We start from the raw sequence: 19649 nt of genomic DNA on the forward strand, positions 1-19649 counted from the left end.
ATTCATGGACACATCCAATCTATACTGATGAATTATATAGAGGAACCAATTATATATAGTTCAAAGGCATTCACCACAACCTAAGTGAATACACAACTGTTCCTTCCCTTTCCTTTTTTCTCAAAAATACATTCATGAATCATGAGTGTTTTTACTAGAGAGCTATAAGCAACCACTTGAATATTCCTTAAACTTACCAGTTTTCATGAAGTCAGTGAGTGGTAAATCATATGAAGTTCTCATCGTAAGCCCCTCGTATTCTTTCCACCATTGCATAAAAGTGCTCTTACTCAAGAAGATCTCGGGAGATACATCGTAGTTCTTGATTAATTTCATTACGTATTTCTCAAACTCAATCAGACTCTCTCTTGACAATTCTTTAGCCAAATCACTGGTTTCCTCATCTTTCAACAACCTACATGAAATGATAGCCTCCTCCACATTGGCCCAAAAGCAAGAATCCTCCGTTAGAATGGCTTCCACATTCTGTTTCTTAACAAGATTTGGGGAGTCTTCAGGTTTATTGGCTTCCTCCTCCAGCCATTTTGCTAACAGAATATAATGTCTTGATCTTGCTTTAGTTTTGTAGTCCTTTTGTCCTTTCTCTCCATAATACTCAGCTATGTCAAGAGGTTCAACCATCCTTCTGTAATTTGTTCCTGCAAAGAGCCATCGTTTCCGAAGTGATGACCCTTCCTTTTGAGGCCGTTTTTCGGCTTCTTCAACCTTCTTCTTCCAGTAGTTTGTGAGAACTCTCTTCCGCCTAGCAACATCCCAATCAGCTCTACTTCCCCTGTTCTTGTAACTGTCATAATAGCCTACATTGTTATCCTTTGACTTCTTCTTGTACCATTCTAGGAGTGCCATTGTTATCTTCACTTCATTCAGTTTCTTGGTGGGATCAAGAAACCTTTTCTCGCGCGCAGAAGCCTCCTCCCATTTTTCCATTTTCTCTATCAAAGTGTTGACTGCACTTGTTTGCTGCAAATGCAAAGAATTCCAAAATGATACAATCAAAATCAGTGTCGGCACCATAACCATATTAGACATAATCTTTAGGAGTTAACATAACTACAAAAGATAAACCACTTGATGATAGCCTAGTTAGTCATCTCTTTGGACTTGGGACATGCGGTGCCGGGGTCGGGAGTTAGAACCAACCACCTAGGATGTTTTCTTGTGGAATTATGGTTTCGTGGGTTTGTCCCACTTCTATGTCTCTACCTACATGAGCCTTTGGCCCAGTCTTACCTGTCGTCAGCATGGTGTGCATTGTTCCGACACCCTGAGGTTTACACAGATGCGGGTTGTTCTGACAAGTGCGTTGTGGAGCGTCTAAAGTCTAGAATGTTGAGCTGGGTGATTCCTCAATTACTAAAAAACGACAAAACATAAACAGTAGCCAAACAAATTTAGTTACCTGACTTCCCCTAATTCCAATTGCATCTAGTTGTAAGATTATTGCAGCTCGAAGCGAAGTCATTGTCGCTTCATCGAGCTGTGAGATCCCCTTGAGCCACATTCTCGACTTTAGATGCTCCACAACGCTCCCATAGTCGCCTATTCGCCATTCTCCTGGACCAGGAATAACTTGATTTACTCCACTTCCTGATCCCGTCGCCAGCAATAACTCTGAAACTGCCAGAGGGTCCTCTATACAGGTCGAGCCGAAATCAGAACACATGAGAAATGTACCAAAAGGCTTGTAATCTGTAATATGGGGTGCAATGAAGAGTCTTGGAACTGGGTCTTGGTTAGCAACCACATGTAGAAAGCAAGAGTTCCATGTCAAGCGCTCCAGAATGGCTTGTTGAAGGCCATTATCACCAATGAGAGGTGCACCAAATGTGATGCAGAGAGGTTGCTTTGTGGCTGACCGACTGACACTTCCAAGCAGCCAGAGAGTGAAGAGTGAGGCAATTGATCCTCCCAAAGAATGTCCGGTGATAATTAAAGGAGCAGCATTTTCATACTACATTAAAAATTCAAAACCATATTAATACCATACAAGTCACTAGTAAGAGTATCCATTCATCAAAAAGTAAATTACTTGACATCAGATAACTATGAATGAATGATTCCCATTCAAGCAAAAGGAAATAAATGACGATCAACTGTTGGTCAAATTGCCGATTATAAAGAGTTGGCATGGGATACAATCCTTTTAGCTATAATTAACTTCAATTTTCTTCCAAAACTATGTTAAATAATTATTTTTTTTACAAATTTCATATTAGGAACTAGGATTTAGTGTTTAGGGTTTTTTGTTTTTTGTTTTTATTATTTTTTTACTCACTCATCAAAAAAAATTTAGGGTTTAAGATTTATGGTTAAAGATATTTTCTTCAAAATCTACCATATTCTAACCTAATTAAAGACAGAGGGTTTCTTCATCTGAAACCCATGTGTAATAGTAATACAGAAACAAGAACACGAATCTGAATCGCCAGAGCAAGAAAGAGAGTAAAATACCTTATCTTTCAGTTCAGAGAGCTCCTCATGGAGGGAAGCCAAAAGGGTAATTGCAACTTTATGAATGGAAAACGATCCTTTGGTGAGGAGGAACTCAAACAGAGGGAAAGTCTCCTTGAGAGCTGCAGATGAAACCAAATCCTTCTCTCCTCCATGAAGATGATCTCTGGTACAAGTGGGAGAAGTAGAAAAGGCTATAATGGTGAATTCAGGCAGCTGACTAACTTCATACTTCAAAGAAAATGGTAGGATTCTTGTTTCTCCATTGGAATTGATTTCTCTGTGAAGACCCCAGATTGCATCCCAACAATGGCGAAGAAGATCAGAGTTCACCACCACATCTGCCAACTCTAATCCACTGCTAAATCTGCAATCGCAAAAGAAAAATAATGACCCACTGAAGTACTCCATTTGTCGATCAGAGAAGAAATACTTACAAGGGAGGTTGATTTGTTCTCCATGCCCTGTTATCTCCGGTAAGCGACAGAGAACCCAGTTGTTGATTTACTCTCTCTGCCTTGTTGGCTCCGGTTGGCGTGAGAGACCTCATCACAAGTGATTAGAGAATTGCTGTCTGCTGAGAATAATTCAACTTCAACGCTTATTATTTTCTTTTTTATTGATGGAGGAAGTCAATGGGCAATGGGTCAATATCCATCTTTGCTTCAGAAACTTCCCATGTTCTTTCTATTGTAAGTAACTGTAGCAAAATCGACGCCCACGGTCCATCCCAATCCACACCAGCGAATGAGGTCGGCAATATGAGGCTAGTCATTGGCCATCTATATTGACCTGTCAGAAATCCAAACCCCCCTCACATCAATTATATTGTTCGTTTTAGGATTTCGATTCCCGTAAATACACGGGTTTGTTTCTCTTGACTCTCAAGTCCAGTAAATTGGATTATATTGTTCGTTTTAGGATTTCGATTCCCGTAAATACACGGGTTTGTTTCTCTTGACTCTCAAGTCCAGTAAATTGGTTAAGCTTAACGCATCAAACTTGAGAAAATGCTTTAGTTAACAAATAAGAAGTGGATTTATCCTTATTAAGAGTATTATATCCACACATCTAATCAATGTGGGATTCTAACAATGATCAATACCCTTGTAGCGTACAAGTGAAGTGGAATGCCATTCCATATTTTTTGTGGTGAAATTTGAAAAATTCCTTAGTCTGATTAGCAGCATATAATAATAAGACTCACTGGAAATATATTCTACAAAGGAAGCCCAAGTATAGTTTCTTTCTTTTGCTTTTTGTATGTTGATTTGACTCTTCGGTCACAGGGAATAAGATTGCTTCCTCCGAGAGGAAATGAAGATCAATGGTTGTGGCGTGTCACGTGTGTGGTCTAATCTATGGAAGTAAACTTAATACTAATATAATAGTTCATAAAAAGTATTCACATCATATCATTTAAACATAATTATTTCCCTACCTATCAGATCACATGGTTCTTTCCCTATGCGTCAGATCGCCTACACTCTGATGGAAACCCACACGTGCCCACAGCACGAATCAACCCCCCTTGCCAACCAAAGCCCAACCGACGTCCTTACGGGCCGGCTGTAACCAAGGCCCATGGGCTGAATCTCATGAAAACCTTGGCTGGTAGGTTGAGAAGACCTACCGCTTATAAGCTAGGGTCGGTACTCCTATTTTAACGATGTGGGATTCCCATCAGACCACCCCCTTGGGCGGCCGACGTCCACGGCGGCTACGCTCGCCTGGCGGCTGCACTCGCCCGACAGACGGTAGCCCTTTCCGGACGGCAGCCCTCTCCGAGGACGCACGACCTCTCAATGAAAGCACCAATGATGGAAACCCACACGTGCCCACAGCACGAATCAACCACCCTTGCCAACCAAAGCCCAACCGACGCCCTTACGGGCCGGCTGTAACCAAGGCCCATGGGCTGAATCTCATGAAAACCTTGGCTGGTAGGTTGAGAAGACCTACCGCTTATAAGCTAGGGTCGGTACTCCTATTTTAACGATGTAGGATTCCCATCACACTCTACCTACACCTATTTTAATAGCTACAGCGATTTTCTATATTTAGAAATTTTAGGTAATATACTATACCTTTACCTATTTTAGATAACAGCTACAATGATTTCCTACATTTAGAAATTTTGGGTAACCACTGTAGTATTATATAAGATTATTATAATAATTTCTCTTTCTTAATTGTATATTCTCTCTTAATTTTATATTATTTTTTACAGTAATGCTCGATAGCTCATATAATGATAGTCCATGAGAGCTTAAGTATCTTAAACGAAATTTTGAAACGTTTTGACTCTCAAAATACACGTTAAATTTTTTCAAAAATTACATATTCAGAATCAGCGTATAAAATTTTTTCTAACAAGATTCATTGTCGATAAGTCTTATCGGATAAATCTTAATTTCATTGTTTTTTTCAATGAAATTGCGAAAACAAATGAATTTAGAAATAAAATAATGAATTCTAAACTTGTGCTTTAAAAAATAATAGAATATATATTAAACCAATAAATTTTGGACAATAAATTCTAAGATAAAAGAGTGCAAATAAAACTATTCTATTGATTAAATCAATGAAATAAACCTGTTGGGCTCTCATAGGCTACCAAACAGATGAGCTACATGTTATTTTTGTATTTTATATTTTGTATTCTTTTTTAATCTATTTAATTTAAATTCTCCTTTTATATATTTATGATTTTTTTGTATTATGTATTTTATAATTAATATATAGTTCATAATTAGTAAACAAATAACTTATTAAATCCCTATAATATTTCCATATTATAGAGATTTTAATTATTTCAAAATTTTCGATAAAATTAATTCGTATTAAATTTTTATTATTTTATAATCAACGTGTACTTAATTATTAATAAATACAATCATTATTTGGTGTCTTATCATAAAAGTAAATAAAATAATAACAAACCATAATAAATTATTATTTTAACGAAAGTAAAGAATATAGTATATAAGCTTATGTATTATTAATTGAATAGAGAATCAGGAAACTAGAGAACATTAACATTACTGACATTTCATCAGTATTTTAAAATTTTTGTTAAAGGTGATATGACGCCGTGTTCCTAGAAAGAACAAAAAATTGAAGTGACGTTACATGCATTGAGGTGCATATGCTGACCATAACATATATTTAGAAAGGAAAAGTGGAAGGAGACGAAATAACACTTGAGACGTGCAAATATCAGAGACCTAATGTCATTTCACTAACTGAAGCACCTGTGAAATCCAAAGTCTCGTTGCTTCGTCAACAACGCCATTCTTTGGACACAAGTTTATTGTTCCAATATTTCCACTGGAAACCAAATTGGAAAAGATGAATTGGAAACCAAAGAAATATATTCAAACAGTCACTTCTGAGAGAACGGGGATACCAAACCCTTCAAAGTAATCACACAAGGTATTATAGTCCTTTTCCAACCAAAAAAATACGCACAATCGATAAAACGAACATAGATCATCATGTAACTCTGTTAAGGAAGAAAGAACGAAGCATGAAACGACTGCTTTTATATCTCAGTTTAATGAACTGACTCTGCAATAAAAGTAGACAACAGACACCGGCATAATTCTCTTTCTTCCTGCTCAAAATGTATGCATTTCCAAGCATTGTTCATGGCGTGTAATATGTAAATATGAAAACAATATATAAGTGCTGACAGTAATATGTAAATATCAAAACTGCTGAAACTCAATCTCGTAGGACAACAATTAAAAGTATTGTGTCAAAATTCTGCTTCCGTGGGTCAATGTAATTCGGAAGAAAAGCACTAACTTCCTCCTCTCAATGATTACATGATGGAGAAGAAGCAAGGACAATCAATTAAAAGAATTGATAGACGTAGTATAAAATCAAAAGGCAGAAGTAAGAACATCTAATCTCACCTTCAGGAGACATCTGGCAGCTAGTTGACACTTCGAATCCCAATTTTGAGTAACTTACATAGTTTTCTGAGATAATGGTTTGGCCAATCTAGTTTGGATGTCTTTTGTGTATATATTTGTGAGTGCAAAAAGAAACAACACAAACACCACTTGGGCGCTCATAATTCCAAAATGACTGATGCTGTTGCCAATTTCCATCCAGCTTCCAGTGTTTTTGACCTGTTTCCAAAAGAATAGCAAGATCAGTGAAGCTGCCAGATATCCACCGTCTGCTCCCTCTCTCTCTCTCTCCGGTCAGGACTAGTGTTCATTTAGTAACATTTCCTCTACAACAGCAGGGGGGATGGGGGGAGGAATTTCTAAAATGAGACAAATGACCGGAATTTCTAAGATGAGGAATTTCTAGACACTTTTGACTTTACCAGGAAGTTTTGATGGCATGTAATGCTCAAATCAGCTTTTCTTTTGGTTAAAATTTAGACAGTAATGAAGCAAGATATAGAGGCAAGTTTTTGATACATCAATTTAGCCTCCGACTTCCTGCACAGGGCAAAGAATTTCTAATAATTGTTTTCTTTGTGAAGGCTTGTAACTACCAAAACTCTTAATCTTTTAAACAACATGAAAAGGAAGATGATTTCAATTAGTAGCGCGAGTTCATTATCATCCAAGTCTTTATCTCAAAAGCTTGGGGATGACTACATAGACTAATAAAATCAACGGGAATCCACTATGTGTATTTGTAGCTAGAGTTGACTCTTACAAAGTTTTTAACTGTCTTGAAAGCAACTGATTCTATTAGAAGTGTCTAGAACATTAAAAGAATATATAGTGATCAATATATGGATGAATCCTGGTCAGACTTTTAAACTATAAAGAACTAAAGATGACTTCTTTTTTTTCAGCATTGAATTCCCAAAGTCATGGTAGTCTTTTCTAGGGAACAAGTGTGAAGACGGGCAGTGGAGTACAAAGTAGCAAGTGCGTGCAATCTAAAGAACATAGAGACCATACCAGGAAAAAGAAGTGGATAGTCATTATATCAGAAAACACTACGACGAGAAAATAGCATCCCAACCGTGGAATACGAAGAAGTTTAGTTATTGCACTGAACGCACATCTGCAGTTGGGTTCAAAGCAAAGATTTCAGCAATCAAAATTTATCACGTCAACAAACCAGATAGAATACAAGTTAAGTAGGTTCAAAGCAAAGATTTCAACAATCAAAATTTATCACCTCAACCAAACCAGATAGAATACAAGTTAATAATACAAGTAAAAACATTTATGCCATCGATGCCAGAAGTTTTTAATTTTCATCAGATATACTTTCAAGTTACATTTAAAATGCTTGGGCTGTTATCTGAAGGTATATTCATGATGTCCATCTTGTAGAATACAATCAAGTAAGAATGGCATTACTTACATGACAAGCATGAATGGGATAAATAGCTTGAATATTAGTAGAGCTGCCATCAGAAATGGCTGCAATTAAAGCAAATTATATATCAGTACGAAATGTTTAGAAAGAAGCCAGTGCACATTCTACCAAGGTCTCAACCTGTACTTACACTGAAGACAGTGATGAATCGATAGACTGATGAAATCTCAAAACTTGCAATGCTAGCAAAATTACCCGTTCCGAAGAAAGCAACATTAAACAAGACCATCTGAAAAGCACAAGCCATAAGAGTCAAATAGAAAACATATTCATTGGATAAGTAAGATTTCATGCTGCATAAATCATCCCTATAATAAGGAAAACATTAACTTGAAATATGATAGAGTCGTGCCCATACACGCTCAGCACCCAAGGCCCAACCGACACCCACCCATATGGGCCGGCTGTACCCAAGGCCTCCTAGCCCATACTAGAAAACCTTGGGTACTAAGGGAGGCCCATACCTCCCCCTATAAACAACACCTTAGCTCCCACATCTTTCGATGTGGGACAATCCTATCAATACCCTCCCCTTCAAGACCAACGCCCACGTTGGTCGAGCACCATGGCCGACCACTCCGGCAGGCGCACCCCCGTTGGTCGAGCACCATGGCCGGCCACTCCGCAGGCACGGTCCCAAGTTGAAGGCACAACAGGATCATGCTCCGATACCATTGATAGAGTCGTGCCCATACACGCTCAGCACCCAAGGCCCAACCGACACCCACCCATATGGGCCGGCTGTACCCAAGGCCTCCTAGCCCATACTAGAAAACCTTGGGTACTAAGGGAGGCCCATACCTCCCCCTATAAACAACACCTTAGCTCCCACATCTTTCGATGTGGGACAATCCTATCAAAATAGGTTAATACATTTCGGATTAGCTTCCGCAATACATGAAGCTCTTTTTTCCAGTTATGTTAATTATCTTTGTCATACCAGCCCAAGCCAGAAGGAAGAGAAAGCAGTGTTGTCTACATCTTTTTCCTTCCTCTTCCACCACTTAACTCCCAGTTTTTGCCGTTATCATTTCTAATCAAATGTAACTTACACAACAAAAAATCATTGGAGCTCCTTGACATTATCATCTTACCTTTCCACATGTCACAGGTACTCATTGCCCTAAACAATCTAAGAAAACATTAAATTTACTTCCATTTCATTTTTCCAGACATACATAATGGAATATGATTCACAAACTTCAGACATTTCAGTCATAAATAACGAATTCTGTCCCTGGAAAAGGAACAGGCAAAGAGTTTGCAATCATCATCAATGGAGTCATAGGAAGTGAAAAATAATAAGGGAAAATATGATACCACTTACAAAAGTTAATGAGATCCTTAAATCAGATAGCTGCAAGTATCTGACATCATTTTCAGCCAACAAGTGCTCCTCCATGTTTTGCATTGATGAAGACAATGGTTTCACCGGATTTAAATGTAAAAGGGTGTTTTCAAATAGTATCCATGCGACAAGTACAATTCCAAGAGCTCCATAGAAAACAGCTTCATACCTGCGTAGATTTTACAAGAAAGAAGGAAACACACCGTCAACTTATCTCTTTGCATTACACATGTAATGATTGTCAGACATAATTATAGCAACAGAAAAGTGAAATTTACCCAATAGAGAGAAGAAGGAATGTGGGTGCAAACCCAAGGAATATGGAAGTGAGCCGGGACAAAAGACTGTTGTCTGAAAACAAGGGGAGGACCATCGAAAAACCTATGACAAAATAATTACATCAGGTGAATGTTGTCATACATGTAAGGCACCATTCTAACTGCTTCAAGCAGCAGCAGCCAACAAGTGGACAAAAACTTACAGAATAGAAAGTATGCATATGCAATTAAGCAACTTCGTTAATTAAACAAAAAGATACATTGGACGTATATTACGCCTTGTAACTGACCTGCGGTTATCACCTATAAATATAGATCACATGCCAGAAACAACCAGAGAGATAATTTAAACTATTCAGTATTCATATAAACTCATTTACATCTTTTTTCCAAGCATTTAACAAAAAAATTATGCTTTCCCAGTGAAATACCATGAAACTTTTAATGGCCCATGCGTTCCACCATAAGTCAACATTCTATCTTAGAAATAGAACCCACATTTAATGGAAAAAACTAGAACAGAATTCCTCAGGTCAAAGTTTCTCAAAATGGCATACCACAGTAGAAAATGGTGAAAATAATGAGAACATGATACTACGTGTGAGATGACACTTGGGTTTTCAGACAAGCTCGACTCCGTATTACAAAATAAACGAGAAGCACTAGTTAAAAAAATAAATAAATAAAAAGTCTACCAGCAATGGACCAATTTATTAACTGGTGGGATGCAAGCAGTTCTTGCTTCTCTGCCCTGTGAGATGTTGATAAAGACACCATCATCGATGCCAACCCCACCAAAAGTGCCTAGTTTCACGGAGAAAAGAAATAACTTTTCAACAGTTCAAAAGCATATAGTATAAATTCTAATCACAATAGAAGCTAAAGACAATTACACACCTGCAAGTGAAAGAGCATGGGAAACCTGGGTCTCTTCATTTCAGGACAACAAATACTAAGCCAATACTTATTCCCTAGAGAATGCATATCCAACCACCTTGCAACTGCTCCAGTTATGATGATAATAGCTCCACTTCCAATTCTACAAACATAGTCGTTATCAAGCATATATCATGAGTAGCTCAAATGAAAATAATATCAAGAACATGTGATTGTTGATAATGTACTTCTAATATTATTACATCATGGTAATAGCTCCACTTCCAATCTCTACGTAGCTGTTATCAACCATATCTCATGAATTACAATAGTTTGTTCGATGTGATCTTAGTTTTCATAAATAATATCATTTTAGTTAAGTTTATGCAAGTTATGAACTTGAGTCCTTCGGTGAAGAGCTCATTTAAAAAACTGATCTACAGAAAAAGTTATTATCAAAAGAAACTTGATTTTTCATTTAATGTAAGTTAAAGAAACTTATCCTTCAATTCCATCATCGTTTTGATGGATTACCAAATAATGTTACACACCCAGAAAAAGGAAGACTTTCAGAGAGTAGAAGGTAAACAACTCTCTTGCACAAGGCTCCCGCAATGAGCAGGGTCGAGGAAGGCATGATGTACGTAGACCTTACTCCAACATATTATGTAGAAAGACTGTTTCTAGGAATTAAAACCACAACGGTCCCTTTGTGCCATGTCAAAATAATAAATCATTAAATTTCTAAATGCGTTCAACATTTTCCATGACTAATGTGAACGAACTATTGCTCATAGATATTCACTTCACTTCCTCGTATAGACGCAGGGTGCAACAACTAAAATTCCAGAGAAGTACTCCTGGGACCTCTTTTCCAAGTAGAAATGCTCAAAGGATCTGCTTATATAATTTATCTCCACAAATTCACTAGATTCATAACTACCATATCATTCCACTTCATTAAACAAGACAAAACCAACCATGAACTTTTTTGAAGAGGACAGAAGACCGTACAACAGACTTACACTAATTGATTATTATCAGGAATCTCTGCTGGCATCAAAGTGAAGACAGACAAAAACCAACAAGCAAAGCAAACAAAAATTGGTATCCCGGATCTCCCTGGAATTAAGTTAGACAGATAAAAAAATGCAACAATTCCGACAATTGCGAAACACCAAGTGTAGAGCTTCCTCTCTGTGAAGCTATTTACCTGCACAAAGTACCGATAACATTATTCAGAATGCTAGATTACCCCTTTACCATTTATGAATGAATTACAATCTGCACTATGGTTGATAGCAATACCAGGAATTCAAGAATGAAAATTGACAGAGCGAAAGTGGCTAAAAGTTTAAGAATACGAGTGAATGGTCTCCCACAGAGGCATGTCCACAATGCTTTTATGAAATGATACTCATTAATTATCTGTGTCCAAAGAAATACTGTCATTGCAAAGTATGCATGGTAAAGGGGAGGAGAGTGCTCCAGAATCAATAGAACACAAATTACTCCCATCAGCAAACATCCACATGAGTATACCTGGCATAAACAATAAGACATGTAAGATACAGCGAACTTCAATTGAAAAACATAAGGATTGAATCTAAAAGCAGAATATGTTGAAAATGAATTTTTACTCGAAACATATATTCCGAAAGCATGTCTAAAAGGAGAAAGCATGTAGGAGCTATTCATCAGCTAAAAGGAAGTAGGAAATAGAGTTGAAAACTTGTGATGATTTATTTTCCCATGTCAGAAGAAAAAAGTGAAGAGAAAAAGCTCTCAACACTCAACAGACAATGACAGCGCATTTTTTCATCATATATCTAATAAGCCTTTCGGGAGGATAGGAAAATCATCCAAAAAAAACCATTTAAAAGGCCATGACAGGCAGAAATTAGCAGATCTTAATGATTACAGAAGGTCATTTTTGGTTTGGAAGATTTGTGGGCTAGCAAACATGTTAGAAGAAGATGAATAACAATAAAGGCATTGCAAGCAGATGGATTGGAACTTGTAAAACTTGCAAAGTCTATCAACAAGGATACATCATTTTCATTTACCCACCAGGCTCCAGCTGCTTTATGCAGGGGAGCCTGGAGTCCCTGGGTCAACTCAATAATAAGATCTTTACAAACATTAAGCGATAAGAAGATGACCTTCTCGCTCATTCCCCAGGTTTAAGGCTTTTATCAATCTGATAGATATGTATCTGTCCTCACATTAAATGTAGGGAAAAGAAAAAAGGAGCATGGCGCCCATGTGTATACATGTTCAAGAGATTCCTCACTCTTCACCAAAAATATCTCTCATTCCAAACCCTAATATGAACCTGAGGGAAGAGAATCTACAGAAATGTGCCCATCACAGTGAAGACTTTTTACGGGACAAAATTAATATATTTAGCATAACTTCCAGTTCCATTTCCACTTATTTTAGCTTTTCTTTCTTACTTTTTATTCCCTTTGGATAATAGGTAAACAACTACTGTGCCCAAGGCTCCCGCAATGGGCAGAGTCAGGGACACGCAAGATGTAAGCAAACCTTACCCCCACATACTAGGGGAAAAAAAAAAAAAAAAAAAAAACAACTAAGAATATATCGACATTACTTTTCTGGAATTATTTCCATGGCGGCCTGCTTGCTCCTTAAATATATATCCCGGCACTGAAGTATAAGACTGCAGCACGTGAAAAATAAGATAAACCATCCAACCAATATACCCAAGAGTAATAACAGACATCAGCGTCAGCCAATCATATGTTTGAAAATAGTGAAGTCCTTGCAATGCCAGGCTTCTGAGATTCTCAGATAGCTTCATAGCTCCTTCATAGTTTCCAACAGATATCAGAGCCTCAATTTGATCCAATACAGAAGAATAACGAGCCAGTGCTTTGAAGGGCTTAAAAGATAACGAATGTGACTGCTTTATTTCTAGATTTGTCAAGAAAAACTAATGAAATAAGGTGAAGAAAAACGAAGAGTATGGAGACTAGATTAGTAAACATAAACATAGTGTCTTCCAGCTTTGTAAAATTTGAATGTTACAGAAATATCACAAGAATTTCGATAATCTAAGTCGGATCACTAAAAACAGAATACGAGAACAAGAAGAAATAAAGATACAGTGCTAAATACTCATAGAAAAAACTTAATATGAAAAAGGATACGTGATTTGCGAAGAAATTGGTTGAGAACTTCCTTTGCATTGGCTAGCACAGCTTCAACTTCTTCCGACTGTTCAATAGAAAGGAAAAAAAAATATCCTTTATTTTTCTTATCAGTTGTGCTTTGCTTGGTCTCATCCAAAACGAAAAATGGTAGCCGAATTACTTAAAGCAAAACCAATATTTTATCCAAGATATCATAAGAAATTAATTAAAATCTGGCATTTCACTACAATTACCACAGTTAGTCCCCATTTGCTTCAAAAAATGAAGGCAATAAATCGAGAGAGAATAACCCACGGTCGCGGCCCACATTCAAGAGACAAAAGTACAATTTTAGAATAATATACCCATTGTTCATGAACTGTTTGCTGAACCCACCTTATTCATGTTAATATAACCAAGAGGTAGATTCCCAACTGAATTAACAGGACATGGCAAACCAAGAAGTGTGGACTGCCAAAAAAATCAATCAGCATATCTGGTATTAAAAAAAAGACTTGAAATATAAATTTTTCAAAGGGAAAAGGATCACAAAAGAGAAAAGATTGCACAACCATGAGAGGAGCAATATCAGCTTGATTGACATCCAGTCTCTCGATACCATTTAGGCCCCATTCTATAGGTGTTGGCATGTCATGGGCATGTTCATCAATAAAACGTACAGTGTGATCGGAATGGTCATTACTAGAGATTTGTTCAGGAGATTTAACTCCTGCTCCCCAAACAACAAGGGGAGTATCAGTGTTTGAAGGATGCCCGTCTCCATGGCTACCTACCAGCAAATTCACAAACATGTTAGCATTAACAGAAAAGGCAAAACAACTTAGTGAAGAAGGTAAATCAATTTAAAGACCAGAAGAGGTTCTCTAAGGTAAATGATTATATTTTAAAATTTAATAACACATACATCAATTATCACACTTTCATGATGATCATGTCCAAAGCATGCAAATTGAAGACTGAAGTACAAAATGCTTAACATTCATAGGTAGGCCTATGCAGCTGCGCAAACGCTCTAAAACAAAGTAATGAAATGTTTAATTTTTAATTGAAATGCTTATCCATGACATGAACAACATGCACATATATGACTTCAGTTCAGAACGTCACAGATATAGATGTGTTTAATCTTTATATTGAACATGTTAATGGAAGATTCCACAGACAGCTTGGTCGCAAATCATTTTTGTACCCAAGGTTGTAAGCCCTCTTCATGCTAACCCACACTTACATTTTTGAATACTTAAGTGAAAGAAATTCACAACAACAAGTGGAAGCATATGGAAGCTGTCTACCTTTATCACTCATTCCATGATCAGCTGTAAATATGTATGCTGTACGATTGTCCTTGAAATAATCTTCAAGGAGGGTAAAAACACGCTCAGCAATGTGGTCAACAACCTTCACATTATTGAGGTATATTGATGAATAGGGCCGATGTGCATGACCATTTGAATCACAGCCAAGTAGATGGAGAAATATGACAAGATTATCCTGGTGAAGCATCTCCTTCAACTTTGAGTCATCATATGACCTATTCAGAAGGTTCTGAAATTGATTGAAAGACCACTCATCCAGAAAAGAGGCATCTGCATTACACTATTGCATTCATGAATAATCAAAAAATAGAAAAGTATGTATGCTTGATTTTAGCCCAACAGTATTATGTAACAAATTTCTAAATGGAAATATTTATGCTCATCTTTTCCTAAACATAATATGAACAGGAGTGGACCTTCAATTCTATCAGGTTTCCTCAAAAGGTGAGATTAATGAACATTATCATGGCCAAATACATGTAAAGACATGGATGAGAGTAAATTGTGAAGGTAAAACTAGGAAAAAAAACATTAAGGAAAGATGTACAGAACCAGTAATTTCATCAAGAAGTTAGTTAAGATGCATATATCCCCAATTCAAATTTCTGAATAGTTGCCCAGACTAGGGCAATAATTATTAAAATGAATGGATGGGATGCAGATTTGACATCATGCACAGGCTTAAAGTCAACAAAACATAGATATAAAATAAGGAAACTACCAAGAAATGCCGCAAGAAGTAAAAAATACTTGCATATGGTTCTTAACAAAGAAAGGAGACAACCTACAAGCAAAACTGTTACATGCACTTCTTTAGCTTTATACTAGATAAAAATGACACTGCAATACGAATATCATGAAACAAAACTATTTGAATTCATGGATTGTGCCAAACCAGTTGCGAAGTCTTCAAACTCATGCGGATAGGTATTCCAGGTGCTATGTGGCAAGGAAGCACAAAATATTGGAATTATGTCTGGGCTACCAAAAGCAAATGTATGCCGGCTTCGGTTAAAAACTGAATCAAATTCAACAGGGTTAGCTTTCCAACCTGCAAATGCAAGGGGGCCAAAACTTCAGCACACAGAAAGTGATAAAACTGATTAAAGAAAACAACCAAAAATCCACAACACAAGACACGATATGGTCCTCAAAATAAGATAAAAAAAACAACTACCTTTAGTAACTGCACTAGGATCCTCATAGAAACCAGCTATTATTGCAACATGTCCAGGCCTTGATTCCGTGGGAGGCCGAGCATGAGATACTCCCCATTTACCTTTCCTTTTAATTACACTTCTCAGAAACGGTGCTCTAAAATCTCCTTTTGAGTCCGGCTCAAAAAATTTGTCGGCACGCAACCCATCCGCTGCATTTACATTTTCCCCCAACAAAAAAAAACAAATAATTAAATAACACTAACAGAATCCTTAACTATGAAGCATATTCAAAAATTTTAAAAAGGTATCTCACCTCTGAATCCCATTTCATAATACCAATTAAAGGTACGCTTGTCTCTTTTAATGGAAAAGCCAGTTTTCTATACTATATAAAACCACACCTTCCATTTTAACATAATATACTACAGAAATAATGCAGAACCCAAATCTGTTTATTGATGTAAGCAATCATCAACTAAAACTGCAAGTGAGCTCGAAATGGACCCTTTATTTGTCCATAATAACAACAACCAACTGAGCCAAGACAAATTGTGGACGTTGGGTAGCATACAAAATAAAACTCAGCATTCTAATTGAAGTCAAGTGTAATAATGGTTTGTTGGACAAGATAAGACCTTCCTTATACTCTTTTAGATCATCATCAAAAGAGCTCTGATCCCTGACATTTTGCGGTTGTCTACATGAATTCATCGGGAAAACCATAGTTACTAGGAACTCGGTACGCTCGGCACTTGATTAATTTGTGGTACGTTTGGGGGTATTTTAATTGGTACGCTAGTTGGGAACGTGGTACGGTTTGAATAGTTATTGGGGTCACTTCTAAATATTGAATGAAATATAAAATTAAATATAACATATTTTACAATCTAAAGTACAAGAAAAAACAATTTCAATGCTTCTATATTATTTTTGGAGAATGGGTAATAAATTTTAATGGGCTTTGTTATTTTTACGTCATTTTCTAGGGTTTAGTTGTGGGCTTTAATAACCACAAATTTAGGGTTCAAATACTCTTCTTTCCCAATCCCAACGCCCTGAAGACTCCTCTCTGGTTTGGGTACTCTTCTCTACCGCGCCTTCTCTGATTCTGTCATGGAGTAACTGTTTCTCTCTCATGCATTCTCAGTAACCGTCTCTCTCATGCATTCTCTCTGGTTTGAGTACTCCTCTCCCACGCCTTCCGCTTCTCTCCAACGTCGTGAAGCATCAACCAAGTATGATTTTTGGGTCTTTTCTGGTTTGGGAACTGTCAGTCTATACGCTGTCTTCTACTCTTCTTTGTTCTCACATTTCAATCGATTTTTGGGTCTTTTCATGGCAGAATTTTGGGACGCTACTTTAGGCGTCCCAGGTCTCGTTCCCGAGGGGGTAATGACCGTTCCCGGTAACTATGGGGAAAACTTATTTAAGCCCCTATACAAGGATTTTCTTTCGCTATTCAATCCAATCCAATCCAAAGCCAAAGCTGGGCTCTTGGCTAATCTTATCAATATTCATTACTTATATCCATATTTTTTTAGACACCGGTTTCTCTATTTAGCATCTCCTACTTGAATTTTCTCAGCTTTTTTCAACCAAAGCATCAGCTTCTCGACATTGTAATGCCCAGGAAATCTTAGATGATTTCCTCTCATTTATCTTCCCCAAATGCCCAGAAAATCTTAGATGATTCTCTCATTTATCTTCCCCAAGAGCTATCTCTACCTCAAATTAAATGAGCTCGTCATTTATTATATTTTCCCTAGTGCTGCCGCATATTCCAATTTCCAACCAGTGGCAAACCTATGTTATGCTGAGGGTTGCCCACAAAAAATCTCCCCTCTCCCCACTGAGTTTTCAAAATTACAACCGTCCATCAAACTTACATTGCCTATAAGTTTTCCCCTACCCCTACCCACTTTGGGTCTGCCCCTATATCCAATACACCACGCACATCTCTGCAGATTCATCCTTTTGAGCATGTTGTCTCTTAATAGCTGACATTCCATGCTACAGGACATTGTAAGATGTATAAATGACTTATAAATCTAACAATTAGCTTCAAGGGTATCCTCTGCTCACAAACACTATATGCGTTCTTCCACTTCACCAACCATCTTTAATCCTATGGAAAACACCATCCCCCATCACTCTGTCATAGTAGATTATTTAAAAGTCTCACTTGTTCGTGCCTCTTTCCATTCTTTCTTACAGACTCTATGAATCTTCTTCGACCTCTTCTAAAATTACACTTCCTATATTTTGTTTTTGTCTTACATATTCTAAGGCCCCTAGATTAAAAGATATTTCTCCGGATGTCCAACTTCATTTAAGTCCTAACATAGTCCTATCCACCAAAACTATACTAATTCTTTTAATCCTTCTATAGCGACCCAGCGGATGGTAAATCCATTCATAGCTTCTCTGTTTGTCCTAGCTCTAGTCACCGCTCCTTTTTACATATCCTCATCGAAGTCACTAAAATTTAGGTGAATGTTTCTTCCCTCTATATATTTATCCATTTCCTATTAATAGCAATATAGCTCCATGGAAACATGTTCTAGCATAAAAGTATAAAACCAAAATTTTTCAAAAAGTTAATTTAAAATCTTTCAAGTGACAATCGGAAACTAACCGAAGAAACATAAGCAACGCCACTAGCTCCATATTCAAACCTGTGAGGTCGAGGCTTACTAAGACCAATTAAAAATATAAAACAAGCACAAAAGAATCAGATACTAAAACTCTACTGGTTGAAGCTAAGCATCGAAGATTTCAAAGCAGATTAAGAAGTTACCAACTAGAAGAACAAGGCGCTTGGCTGGGGCAGAGAAACGAGGAGTGACGAGATCCATTCCGTGGACGATAGGGGTCTTGAAATAGATGTCGAAGATGCCTAGCATGTACACTGCGTGAAGGAACACACCAAGAATTACAAGCCATCTCTCTCGCCTCTTCAGCCATTTTCGTTTTCTGGTCACTTCTGCTTTACTTCCCTCTGCGTCTCTCCCCAAGATCCCATCTCCTCGCATGTTTCTGTTTTCGTCTTTCGTGTCTTGGTGCCTTGCCTTTTCGGAAATTTGTGCAATTTCGGCTCTAGGCCGTTTGGTTCAGTGGGCCTTATTTGGGCCGTACAAAAGCGCTCCAGCCCATATAAAACAATTAGTTGAAAATATTGGGGCCTGATTTGGTACTTGGTTAGTTGGTTGATAGAAAGTTTGAATAAATTATATTTTTCAATACACATTTTATATAATGTATATAAATTAGCAAAAATACTTATATTTTTCTAATAACTATATAATATATATGATTAATATAGAAATTATAATTATTGATTGATAGTTTCATACACACTCGTACAAGACAACAAAGATTGATTGATATGAACATTTTATGTTTTAATTTCAAATATTTACTTAATATAATGACTAGATATTTCTTTATGCGTGATCACTTTGTAGTAAATAGTCCTGAAAAATTTTTTGGGAACCCCTTCAACATATGATCCCCTCCCCAAAATTCCTAACTCCACCACTAATCAAGTCCCCTCATTCCATTTTTTTTAGATTCGTCACTTGTCTAAATCCGCACGATTTTATTCTCAACACTAACCCATATTAGTTTGGGCCTAGAAAAATCAATTATTATTAGTTAGGAAA

At 37.1% G+C, this 19649-nt stretch overlaps 2 protein-coding genes across 3 annotated transcripts; both read right to left on the reverse strand.

The window, feature by feature from the left end:
* Window positions 1-7: 7 nt before the first annotated feature.
* On the reverse strand, window positions 8-3125 carry LOC120000460 (senescence-associated carboxylesterase 101). Its single transcript, XM_038848550.1, has 4 exons — window positions 2910-3125; window positions 2473-2839; window positions 1421-1972; window positions 8-981 (listed from the first exon to the last, which is right to left on the reverse strand). The coding sequence occupies exons 1-4, from the start codon at window positions 3020-3022 to the stop codon at window positions 163-165; spliced, it is 1851 nt and encodes a 616-aa protein (XP_038704478.1). The 5' UTR covers window positions 3023-3125; the 3' UTR covers window positions 8-162.
* Window positions 3126-6189: 3064 nt separating this feature from the next.
* Window positions 6190-19038, reverse strand: LOC120000375 (GPI ethanolamine phosphate transferase 1). Of its 2 annotated transcripts, XM_038848440.1 has the most exons (18): window positions 18785-19038; window positions 16005-16196; window positions 15723-15878; window positions 14804-15097; window positions 14063-14280; window positions 13887-13961; window positions 13509-13575; window positions 12950-13272; window positions 11644-11877; window positions 11361-11548; window positions 10357-10498; window positions 10155-10263; window positions 9460-9562; window positions 9161-9350; window positions 7964-8062; window positions 7819-7877; window positions 7407-7512; window positions 6190-6611 (listed from the first exon to the last, which is right to left on the reverse strand). In XM_038848440.1, the coding sequence occupies exons 1-18, from the start codon at window positions 19017-19019 to the stop codon at window positions 6447-6449; spliced, it is 2955 nt and encodes a 984-aa protein (XP_038704368.1). In that variant the 5' UTR covers window positions 19020-19038; the 3' UTR covers window positions 6190-6446. The 2 variants fall into 2 exon arrangements, with proteins under 2 accessions (XP_038704368.1, XP_038704369.1); XM_038848441.1 differs by lacking the exons at window positions 16005-16196; window positions 18785-19038 and having other exon boundaries at window positions 14804-15107.
* Between the last annotated feature and the right edge of the window lie 611 nt (window positions 19039-19649).

The sequence above is a fragment of the Tripterygium wilfordii genome, chromosome 6 (genome assembly GCF_013401445.1).
Source record: "Tripterygium wilfordii isolate XIE 37 chromosome 6, ASM1340144v1, whole genome shotgun sequence".
Classification (NCBI taxonomy): Eukaryota; Viridiplantae; Streptophyta; class Magnoliopsida; order Celastrales; family Celastraceae; genus Tripterygium; species Tripterygium wilfordii.

Excerpts from the sequence above, each read along its gene's own strand:
- LOC120000460 (XM_038848550.1), bottom strand. The coding sequence starts at position 3,022 with ATGAGGTCTCTCACGCCAACCGGAGCCAACAAGGCAGAGAGAGTAAAT. Across the intron at positions 2,840-2,909 it reads AGAACAAATCAACCTCCCTT|ATTTAGCAGTGGATTAGAGT; the intron begins GTAAGTATTTCT and ends TTGCGATTGCAG. Across the intron at positions 1,973-2,472 it reads TCTCTGAACTGAAAGATAAG|TATGAAAATGCTGCTCCTTT; the intron begins GTATTTTACTCT and ends TTTTTAATGTAG.
- LOC120000375 (XM_038848440.1), bottom strand. The coding sequence starts at position 19,019 with ATGCGAGGAGATGGGATCTTGGGGAGAGACGCAGAGGGAAGTAAAGCA. Across the intron at positions 11,549-11,643 it reads TTTTCATTCTTGAATTCCTG|GTAAATAGCTTCACAGAGAG; the intron begins GTATTGCTATCA and ends TACTTTGTGCAG. Across the intron at positions 7,513-7,818 it reads ATCCCATTCATGCTTGTCAT|ATGTGCGTTCAGTGCAATAA; the intron begins GTAAGTAATGCC and ends ACCCAACTGCAG.